We start from the raw sequence: 11,986 nt of genomic DNA, 5'->3' as shown, positions 1-11,986 counted from the left end.
CGTAGTGATACTGCCTCGGAAACCCAAGGAGGGGTCTCTATGAGTCGGGGCCGACTCGATGGCAAATAACAACAATAACAACAACAACAACTTGAAATGTTTGTTCCTATAAAAAGTAACTTATTTATATTTAAATACTCTTTATACTGAACATTGTTTTATAATAATTTATTTTGATGTGTGGTAGATATGAATATCTGTGCTAGTTAATTATTTAAAGGAGCATGAAACTTTGTTAAAAGTAGTCAAAATACTGGCATTCCTTGGTTTTAAATTCAGTAAGTCTAAGTTCCATAGCATCGAACATTTAATCTTTCTGATGGATTTATTTAACTTTATTATCAAATACAATTCATCTAATTAATAAATATTATTTCAATGTACTTATCTGTGAGTCACTATGATAGATGAAGGGTATATAATGGTATTTATGAAACAAATATAATTTGTCCACATTTACAACTTATAATCTAATTTATATATAAAAAGAGAGAAAGACAATAAATAGTAAATTCACAATATACTTCCTAAACACAGTTTATAAAAAGTGCTAAGAAGCAAATGAGTACTGTAATAAAGAATGTTTGGATGAGGCATAACTATTTGTCTGATTGACATGCTAGTTGAATATTAATTGAGAAATGAGCCAAAAATATGAATAGTAAGTAGTATGGTGCTTGAAAGAGACTTGTTAAAATGTTGGGGTATAATGAGTGAAATGAAGAGACAAAATTTATACAGAAACATCCAATGTGAAATCATTTTAAAAAGTTAGTGACAGTGCAGAGTAGCAGAACACTTCGTATTATTTCACTTTGGTAACAGTATTGTGATGTACTCTCATCCTTTTAATTATTATGAGAAAAATTATTCAAAATTTCAAATTTCTCTACACCATTTAATTAATAATACAGTAAATATAAAATAATCAATGCATAGTTTAAAAAGAATATAGTGTGTGCATACTTTGAATGAAAACATAGGATGTAGAAAAAAATAGGTTGTGAAAGAGGTATCAACTCCTGTTAACCAGTAATTACAGAGTTTAAAGGCAAGGGAAAATCCAGTGTCAGAATTTGAAATGGTGTTAAACCAAAGCAGAACATGAGAGATGATATTTGGACCAAACATCAGGTTCTTAGATACTATGTAGAAACCAGAAGCTGGACTTTTAATACCAGCTCAGGAAAAGAAGACATGATCTTGAACTTCCATAAGTGTTGGCATGCAACAGAAATGATCAAAAAACATTATCAATCCTCTATTTATAGCATACAAGAAGGAGAGAAGATACAAATAATTAATGCAAAATGAAAAACAAAATCTAATATCAGTTATTAGGAGTTCTAGAAGTGTAGTGGGTAAGGCATCTTGTTGCTAACCAGGTCAATGGTTCAAACTTGTCCTCCAAGCAGGAGGACAATGAGGCAATTTACTGCTATAAAGATTTAAAAGCTTGAAAATCCAATGGGGTTATTATGAGTAGGAATTGACTTGATGGCAGCTTTTTTTTTTTTTTTTTTTAATAACAGTTGCCAGAAAGAGAGTATCGCTACACATACTACAGATTACAAATAGATATGTTGTATGTGTATATGTTTACACACAATGCATTTAAACATTAGTAAATATAAATTAATCCACTGCCATTGAGTCAATTACAATTCACAGCAATGCCCATTGGGTTTCCAAGGCTGTAAATCTTTGGGGAACTAGATTGCCTCTTCTTCCTCCCATGGAGCAGTTGGTGGGTGTGAACTGCTGAACTTCTGGTTAGCAACGAAATACCTTACCCATTATGCCACAAGAGCTCCTTAAATCTAAATTATCTCATATGAATAGCAGAGGGAAAATAGCTTGGAAAAATTAACAGAGGTACAGAGAATTTTAGGACAGTAACAAAATATCTGACATTCATCAATGTCCCAGTAGAGGAGGAGAAAGAGTGCCAAATCAAAACCAAACCCACCACCAAAGAGTTGATTACAACTCATAGTGGCCCTATAGGACAGAGTAGAACAGCCCCACAGGGATTCCAAGGCTCCAAATCTTTAAGAAAGTAGCAACCCAATGCAATGCAGTGCCGTCAAGTCAGATCTGACTCATAGTGACCCCTCCTCGGGTTTCTGAGGCACTATCACTATGGAAGTAGATTGCTTAACCTTCTTTACAGGGAGTGGATGGGTGGGTTTGAACAGTCAAGCTTCTGGTTAGCAGTCAAATGCTTTAGGCACTACCCCACCAGAAAGTAGACTGTCATATTTTTCATTCGTGGAGCACCAAGTGGTTTTGAATCAGCTCACCCTTTCATTAGTAGCCCAATGCTTTAATCACTACACCACCACAGCTCTAGAAAGATGCAAAGCTAAAAAAAAATATTTGAAGGAAAAATGGTTGAAAAGTTCTCAAATTTTGCAAAAGACAAAGCTACAAGTTTAATAGATTTAGCAAACTTCTAACTGAAAAAATTCAAATAAATACATGGCCAAATATATAATAATTAAATAACTGATAAGTAAAATATAATGAAAATAATTTATTTTTGTCTTATGACAAAGGTTTCTCATAAGAAATAATAGTGGACAAAGAATGTGGCACTATATTTTTCAAATGCTGAAAGGTAAAAACCATCAACTCACAACTCTACATACAGCAAAAATATTCCTAGGAAAGAATAAAGAACAATAAAATGAAGACATTCTAAAGTGAATTAATCACTTGTCTGTCAGTATGTGGTACTGTGTTGGCATGTATGTTGCTATGAGGCTGGAGGCTATGCCACAAGTATATCAAATATCAGTGTGGTTGCCAGTGGTGGTCAGGTTTAGCAGAGCTTCCAGACTAAGACAGATGCAGAAGAAAGAAGGGGCCATCCACTTCTCAAAACTTTGGCCAGTGAAATCCTTATGAAACACTGTCTGATATATTACTAGAAAACCTTATTAATAGCCCAGAAACATTGTCTGATATAGTGCTGGAAGATGAGCCCTTCAGGTCAGAAGGCATTTAAAATACAACTGGAAAAGAGCTGGCTCCTCAAAGTAGACCTGACTTTAAAGACATGGATGGAGTAAAGCTTTTGGAGCCTCCAGTTGCTGATGGGCCATGACTTGAAATGGAAAGAAATAACTGCAAACATCTATTAATAATCAAAATGTGGACTGTATAAAGGATACATGTAGGGAAATTGGAAGTTGTCAAAAATGAAACGGAATGCACAAAGATTGATATCCTAGGCATTAGTGAGCTGAAATGGACTGGTTTTGGCCATTTTGAATCAGACAATCATATGCTCTACTATGCTGGGAATGACAAATTGAAGAGGAATGGTGTGGGATTCATCCTCACCAAGAATGTTTCAAGGTCCATCCTGAAGTACAATGCTGTCACTGACAGGGTAATATCCAAACACCTATAAGGACAACCAGTTACTACTAGTATTCAAATTTATGCACCAACCACCAAAGCCAAAGACAAGGAAGTTGAACATATTTACCAACTTCTGCAGTCTGAAATTGACCAACATGAAATCAAGAGGTATTGATTATTGCTAGTGATTGGAATGTGAAAGTTGGAAAAAAAGAAGAATCACTAGTAGGTGGAAAATATGGGCTTGGTGATAGAAATGATGCCAGAGATCCCATGATAGAACTTTGCAGGACCAATGACTTATTCATTAGAAATACCTTTTTCAACAACATAAATGGTGGTTATACATGAGGACACAGGAATCAGATTGACTATGTCTGTGGAAAGAGTTGATGGAGTAGACAGAAGCTGACTATGGAACAGACAATCAATTGTTCACATGCAAGTTTAAGTGGAAGCTGCTGGAAATTAAAACAAGTCCACAAGAGCCAAAATATGACCTTGATTATACCCCACCTGAATTTAGAGACCATCTGAAGAACAGATTTGATGATGGAAGCCAACAACTGAAAACCAGATGAATTGTGGGATGACATCAAGAACATCATCCATGAAGACATGAAGAAAGCAAAAGGTCATTAAAAAGAGAGGAAAGAAAGAAAAGATCAAAATGTATGTCAAAAGAGACTCTGAAACTTTCTCTTGAATGGAGAGTAGCTAAAGCAAATGGAATAAATGACAGGATAACAGAACTCAGCAGAAGATATCAAAGAGCAGCTCGAGAAGACAAAGCCAAGTATTATAAAGAAATGTGCAAAGACCTGGAGTTAGAAAACCAAAAGGGAAGAACACACTCAGTATTTCCCAAGCTGAAAGAACTGAGAGAAAAAAAAATTCAAGTCTTGAGTTGCCATATTGAAAGATGTTATGGGTGAAATACTGAGTGATTCCGGAAGCATCCAAAGATCATGGAAGAAATACACTTAGGTACCCACTAAAAAGAATTGGTCTATGTTTATCTATTTCAGGAGGTGGAATATGATCAAGACGCAATGGTACTGAAGGAAGAAGTTGAAGCTACCCTGAAGGATATGATGAAAAACAAGGCTCCAGGAATTGATGGAATACCCTTTGAGATGTTTCAACAAAGGGATATCATGTAGGAGGCACTTACTTGTCTATGCCAAGAAATTTGGAAGACAGCTACCTGGACAAGTGACTGGAAGAGATCCATATTTGCACTCATTAAAAAGAAAGGTAATCCCATAGTATGTGGAAATTATCAAACAATATCATGAATATCACAAGCAAGTAAATTTTTGCTGAAGATAATTCAAAAGTGGTTGCAGCAATATATTGACAGGGAACTTCCAGAAATGCAAGCTGGATTCAGAAGAAGATGTAGAATGAAGTTATCATTTCTGATGTTAGATGAGTCTTGGCTGAAAGAAATGAATACTGGAAAGATGTTTAGTTGTGTTTTATTGACTATGCAAAAGCATTTGACTATGTGGATCATAACAGATTTTGATAACATTGACTAAAATGGGAATTCCAAAACACTCAATTGTGCTCATGAGGAATCTGTGCATAGATGAGGGGGTTATCATTTGAACAGAAGAAGGGGATAATGCATGGTTTAATAAACAGGAAGGGAGTGTGTCACAGTTGCATCCTTTCACCATACTTAATTCAATTTGTATGCAGAGCAAATAATCCGAGAAGCTGGACTATATGAAGAAGAGTGTGGAGGAAGACTCATTAACAACCTGTGATAAGCAGATGACATAATCTTACTTGCTGAAAGTGAAGATGACATGAAGCATTTACTGATGAAGATTAAACAGTACAGTCTGGAGTATGGATTACATCTTAATATAAAGAAAATTAATCCTCACAACTGGACCAAAATGCGGCATCATGACAAATGGAGGAAAAAACTGAAGTTCTCAAGGTTTTCATATTACTGGAATCCACAATGAACACCCATGGAAGCAGCAGTCAAGATATCAGACATCATCTTGCACTGGGCACATCTTTTGCAAAAGACCTCTTTAAAGAGCTGAAGAACAAAGACATCTCTTTGAAGACTAAGGTGCGCCTAACCAGCAATGGTGCTTTCAATCACCTCATATGCATGTGAAAGCTGGACAATGAATAAGGAAGACCGAAGAAGAGTTGATGCTTTTCAGTTGTGATGTTGGTGAAGAATGCTGAAAAGTACCAGAAGAATGAGCAGATCTGTCCTGAAAGAAGTGCAGCCCAAACGCTTCTTGGAATGACCTACTTTGGTCATATTGTCAGAAGGGACCATCCCCCCTGGAGAATGGTATCATATTTGGTAAGGAGGAGGATCAGAGAAAAAGGGGAAGGCCCTCAATGAGATGGATTCACAAAGTGACTACAATGATGGGCTAAGTTATAGCAAGGATCATGAGGATGGTGCAAGACCGTGCAGTGTTTCATTCTGCTGTACACAGGGTCACTATGAGTCAGAGCTGACTCAGCAGCACCTAATAATAACCACAACAAAGTGAAATAAAATTAATAGACTATGTTGTCAGCCACATAGTCGTGTAAAAGACTGACTACAGGAAGTTGTAAAAGAATGACTAAAGGAAGTTCTTCAGATAGAAAGGGAATAAAAATATAATTTGTAACATCAGGAATGATGAAACAGTAACAGAAAGAGTAAAACTATGGTAAAATAGAATAAAATATTCTTCCCCACTTGAGTTGCTTTAAAATTATTCTTCATAGTTTAAAAGAAAAATTATAATTTTGTGTTTGGTGGTGCTAAATGTACTTACAACTAATATTTAAAACAACTATATCATAAAGCAGGGGAGAGCTAGAAATCTAAACTGTGGTGGTAACATTTATACCAAGACTGATAAACAACATCACGATAAATGGAGAAAAAATTGAAGTGATTAATGATGTCATTCTACTTGGATCTGCAACCAGTGTTCATTGTTGTTGTTGTTGTTATGTGCTGTCGAGTCGGCCCCGACTCATAGCGACCCCTCCTTGGGTTTCCGAGGCAGTATCACTACGGAAGTAGGATTGCCCAACCTTCCTTCCGAGGAGTGGCTGGTGGGTTTGAACCGCCAGCCTTCTGGTTAGCAGTCAAGTGCTTTAGCCACTATGCTACCAGAGCTCCTCAGAATGGTATAAAAAGAACTTCTGAAAAAGGCATTTTTTTACCCTTTCTGTTCATATTATGTTCTTTGTTTACAATTTATAATTAAATTTCTGAGATTCAAATATTTTTATTCCAACAAAATAATAATATACAATTGGAGAAAAATATTTTTATAGACTACTAAGCAATTTTAAATAGTATTTATCAGCTATAATGTAACATTCAGAAAACAGAAATATAAAAAAAGATAAAAATTACATACCAGAGCAATACCTGCATCATAGCTTTTATTGCATATTGTTCCAGGAAATGTTGCTCCCACATATTTAGGACGTTTCCTGTAACTATATCATTATATTATTTCCTTTTTTATTAACATACAGAAAAACTTACTTAACTATTTACTAAAGTCTTCCTTCCATAAAATTTTATTAATTATTTTGCAAACATACAGGCTCTAAGCTGGAAAATATCTAGTAAGTTACGTAAAATATTCAAATCATGAAAAAGAGTATTTTATTTTCTTACTATCAATTTTATTTCCTTAGCTAAGTCTTAGCTTTGATGTATTTCAGATATCTCAGATTCTCCTCAGTTTGCCTTATATTTTGCCCTAAGCATTTTGGTTACTAAAGAGTAAAATAAATTTCTAATTTGTGGAAGAAGAAACCTTACTTGTCCTGAAAATAAACAGTTTTTTTTTTTAATTAAATATTTTATAAGCACACACACAAAGCCCTATTAGTCAAATAGCAGACATGAAAGGCAATAATACAATCACAGGTAATATTTACAGAATAGTACCAATGTTTACATCATTATTAAGAGTTTTATGTATTCAGTAATACAGTTGATATCATCAAAGTTAAATAAATGCAGTTTTTCACATAATATATACTCTTAAAAGATATTGTTATATAACTACTTTTTGCTATTATTTATTTTATTATATTTTTCCTTATCACCTTAATGGCAGTAGCTATATTTTATTTTAAATTTTCAAAGAATCCTTTAGAATATCAAACAACACAATAAATGTATTAATAACTGATTTAGTGGAATTATTTATGTATATCTACTTACTAATGCAGAACATTGTGCTTACACAAGTAAATATGCTATGTCATGGGGCTGTAGGATGAAATAGTCTTGTTTCCATGCCAAAAATCTTGCTAATATATCATCAACATCCCCACTGGTAGAAATTTGGTTCTTATCTGACCACAATTCCACGGAAGACAGTATAACAGTCAATTTGAACTGTGTAAACATCTAAAAGTAAGAGTAATGATACATGTATTGAAGCATGTATTACATCCAAATAGTGCATAAAAAAAGAAGAAAAGGTTCAGCTGAGTATTTTGTGTGTTAAAGTCGTAGAAACCTTTTAAGTCATTAATGTGTCATGATACAATGCAAATCACTTTAAAAGATTTTATGTAAAATTATAAATATGTATAAATAAAAACTTACAGTGTTAACAAGGCCAATAATCTGGACAACTTTCTGTGTTACAGTCATCATTTCAGATCCCATATAATCATACTGAAAAACAAATTTATGACTCTTTTAAAATCCAATTAATAACAATATTTTGGATGTTGAATATATCTTGATGGCAGAAGGCAGGAAAATGACAGGATTTGTCAAACAATTTATATAAAGATTATTATTTTTATAATAAAGAAAAGAAAAAGAAAGGACACTAAACATGGGGTAACCATCAGGAAAAAACAATGCAAAACAGAATCATACCTGGAACACTCAAAATAGATTTTTACTTGTTATATATGTTATAGGAACTGTCAAGCAGAAATAGTTAAACTCTTCAAGGGCCACTAAACAACTATTCCTACTAACTATAATGGAAAGCCTGGAGCTAGAATTCCCTGTGACATGGAGACAATCAAAGTATGTTTAGTGAATAAAAAAGAGTAAATAAATAAGGAAACAGAAAAAAAAAATGGAATGTAGACATCAATAAGAGAAAGCATAGCTAATACAATGATGTGTAGAGAAAACAATGTAGAATTAATTATTGAAAAGATTTCATAAAGAATAAGTAAAAAACTAATATAGTAAGTCAATATTATCAAAATAAAAGGAGGAAAGATAGTGTTTTCTAAAATTAGCAAGTTCTTGAGAGAACTTGGAATCAAAGTTGGAGGTTTATTGAATACACCTGTTAATGAAGTCTATCTCTGCCAAAAACTACCAGTTTTACAAACTGAAAATAAGATATCCTACCAAATTCAGAAATTTTTATAGCTTGTTCACCTACAATTAGAATATTTCACTAAATAGATGTGCTGCTTATAGATGTTGATAAAAAGAAGTAATATAAAATGAATTGTGTGTTTCCATCAATTTAATTGAAATTAAATATCAGACTCATAGCAACCCATCCTTGGGTTTCTGAGGTGATATCACTATGGAAGTAGATTGCCCAATCCTCCTTCCAAGGAGTGGCTGGTGGATTTGAACCGCCAGCCTTCTGGTTAGCAGTCAAATACCTTAGGCACTACGCCACCAGAGCTCCTATAAAATTAAGTGTGTGTTTCCATTAATTTAATTGAAATTAAATATATCCCAGACAAAAATAGTATTTCTAACACAAACAACACTCGATCTAATAGGTGTTGGATATATGAAGTATATCTCTATGAAACACACAAACAAGAAAAAAATCCTATTCATGAAAATCTGTTTGGAAATTCTCTCAAGATAATAAAAGAGCAGAAACAGAATTACGTATACTAAATGCCATGATAACTTGGATGCTATCCCTAGCTCTGAAGTTTATTTCACAGGGATAAAATGGTCAGTATCTGAGGAAGAGTTAACAAAGCTTAATGGTTAGAACTAATAAGTATCATCAGCATATGTAAAGCAAATTTGATGCAAATAAAAGAAAAATTTAAGAAAGCCACAATAATAGTTCATGGCAGTAATACACCTCTCTTAACAACTGATAGAATATAAGGACAAAAATTCAGAGAAGGTAAGACAGCTGGTACAAAATGCCTAAAATAATTGATATAAATAATAAGTATAGAGCACAGTATCCAACATGGGCAGAAAAATACATTAAAAATTGCTGAAATGGCAAAGGTTTTTTATGTATATTTTAACACAAATGTTTTCCAAATGGATACGAAACACTTACCAAAATTAATCATATGTTGGACCATAAAAAGGAAGTCGCAATATAATTCTATTTTAAAAAGAAAAACAGCATTTCCCACTTCTGGCCACAATGGTGAAATAAGTACTGAATTGTAAATATCTATAAAACTAAATAAAATAGGAGGCCATTGTTTTCAGGCATTGGACAACAGTCAGAAGTCAAACTCTTTAGAAAAACCAAAATCATGAAATTAGTTCCGCAATCATTCTGAGACTCTGGATAAGGAAACTTTCCAGTGAACTATAGACCAAAGAGCTCTGGTAGCTTAGTGCCTAAGGCACTGGACTGCTAACCAGAAGGCTGGCAGTTCAAACCCACCAGCCACTCCTCGGAAGGAAGATGGGGCAAATCTACTTCCGTAGTGATACTGCCTCGGAAACCCAAGGAGGGGGTCGCTATGAGTCAGGGCCAACTCGACGGCACATAACAACAACAACAACATAGACCAAAGAGAGCATAGTGGAGTGGAGATCAGTATTTATTCTGCTGAAGCAGCTGAAATTGAAATATGCTAAGCAAAGTATTGAAGTGTATAAGATAAACCAAGACTCAAAAATTCTATGTAAGAATTCTCTGCTTCTACTTGGCAAGGATAGGACTGCATATGCACGTGGCAACTATAAACAGGTTATAAGAAGTTGCTAGCTCTGGTAGGGCAGTGTCTAAGGTACTTGACTGCTAACCAGAAGGCTGGTGGTTCAAACCCACCAGCCACTGCTCCTTGGAAGGAAGGTTGGGCAATCTACTTCCGTAGTGATATTGCCTTGGAAACCCAAGGAGGGGTCGCTATGAGTCAGGTATGACTCGACGGTACATAACAACAACAACATTGCATTAAAAGAGAAACTACCCAGGCACAAATCTGAGGCAGGGAAATGGTCCACCTTTTAAGGGTAAATTCCATGTATTGGATCAGGAGTTAGAAAATTGATTCTGAAAAAGCCAAACAGTAAATTGTGTAGGTTTTGTGGACCATGAGACTAAATGAAAGATGTTTTAAATATACTTAAATAAAAAGACAAATTTTTGGAAAATTTTAGAGATAGCATTCAAAATATATTAGGAATTGAGTAAGAGTAGTAAATGCATGTCTACTAATAAGAAGAATATGAGTACTTTACTTAATTAGGATTCAAAGTTGCTGTGCCTGAATATCAAAATAGGTTGCAAATGTTAATCTTTTGAAATCATAAGGTCAGAAATTAATATTAGTTTTGGTAGTCCTTATTTATAAGAAAACACATTTTGGAAGATGAAATACTTGTCATCTCATTATATTACATGTTTCAAAACATGTTTTCATACAAACAACTGCTTCAAATACTGGTATCAATCCATAAATATGGATATGAAAGAGATAGATAGAAAAAAATCCTTATTACTGATTATAAAAGGTGGAAGAGAGGGAGAAGAGGAAGCTATTGCATAGAAGGCACAGAGTTTTTGTTAATGGTGTTGGAATAATTCAGAAAATGATAGTGGTAATGGATACACAACATAAAGAAAGTACTCAATGTCACAGATGATACATGTAAAAATTATTGAATTTGCAGATGTTTTGTTATGTATATTTTAACACAACTTTTTTTTTAAAGAGACAAAAAACAGCATATAAAGTCCATTGTTCACACCATTGGTTAATTAACACATGGTAGTTTCAAATATTTTCCACAAAATACCTGCTGGTGCATAGTATCATTACTAACCATAGACTTTACATTTTCAAAAGTTTGCTTAATTTTCCAACAAAGCCACTTTCTAATATACACATATTTTTACGACCATCACTTGGAACACATATTAGAATATCTCACTTTAGGTTGCACTAAATTAATGTCTTCTCAATTTCTTAAAAATATCTTCACCTGAAGTTAATGCATGCAGACTATTCATGTTGTTGCTGTTAGATATCTTCAAGCCAATTTTGATAATAATAATCCTATGTATGACAAAATATAACAATCCCCAGTCCTGTGCCATCCTCATTTAAGCCCATTTTCGCAGCCAGTATGTCAATTCATATAAGTAAGGGTCTTCCACATTTTTGCGACCTTCTACTTTATCAAGTATGATATTCTTCTCCATGTACCAGTACCTCCTGATACAATGCCCAAAGTATATAAGACTAAATCTTGCCATCTGTGATAGTTGAAGATGTGTCAACTTGGCTGGACTCCAGTTGTGAGTGGTGGTTCCCATCATGGATCACATGACTGAGTTCTGAGCGGCCGGTCTGCCCAAGGGGAGTTTCCCCAGGGGTGTGGCCTACCTACAATGCTATCCCA

The 11,986-nt window shown here is 34.2% G+C and overlaps 1 protein-coding gene across 1 annotated transcript in view; it reads right to left on the bottom strand.

Moving 5' to 3' along the window:
- ADAM18 (ADAM metallopeptidase domain 18) overlaps positions 1 to 11,986 on the bottom strand; it is a 168,758-nt gene that overhangs the window by 93,957 nt on the left and 62,815 nt on the right. The window contains exons 8-10 of the mRNA XM_007935064.1: positions 7,988 to 8,059; positions 7,620 to 7,786; positions 6,777 to 6,858 (exon numbers count right to left, since the gene is read on the bottom strand). Coding sequence (XP_007933255.1) covers positions 6,777 to 6,858; positions 7,620 to 7,786; positions 7,988 to 8,059 — 321 coding nt within the window. The remainder of the gene's footprint in view (positions 1 to 6,776; positions 6,859 to 7,619; positions 7,787 to 7,987; positions 8,060 to 11,986) is intronic.

Source organism: Orycteropus afer, unplaced genomic scaffold (assembly GCF_000298275.1).
Source record: "Orycteropus afer afer isolate SDZICR_OR568_19922 unplaced genomic scaffold, OryAfe1.0 scaffold00024, whole genome shotgun sequence".
NCBI lineage: Eukaryota > Metazoa > Chordata > Mammalia > Tubulidentata > Orycteropodidae > Orycteropus > Orycteropus afer.
This window is presented reverse-complemented; position numbering and strand designations above follow the sequence as displayed.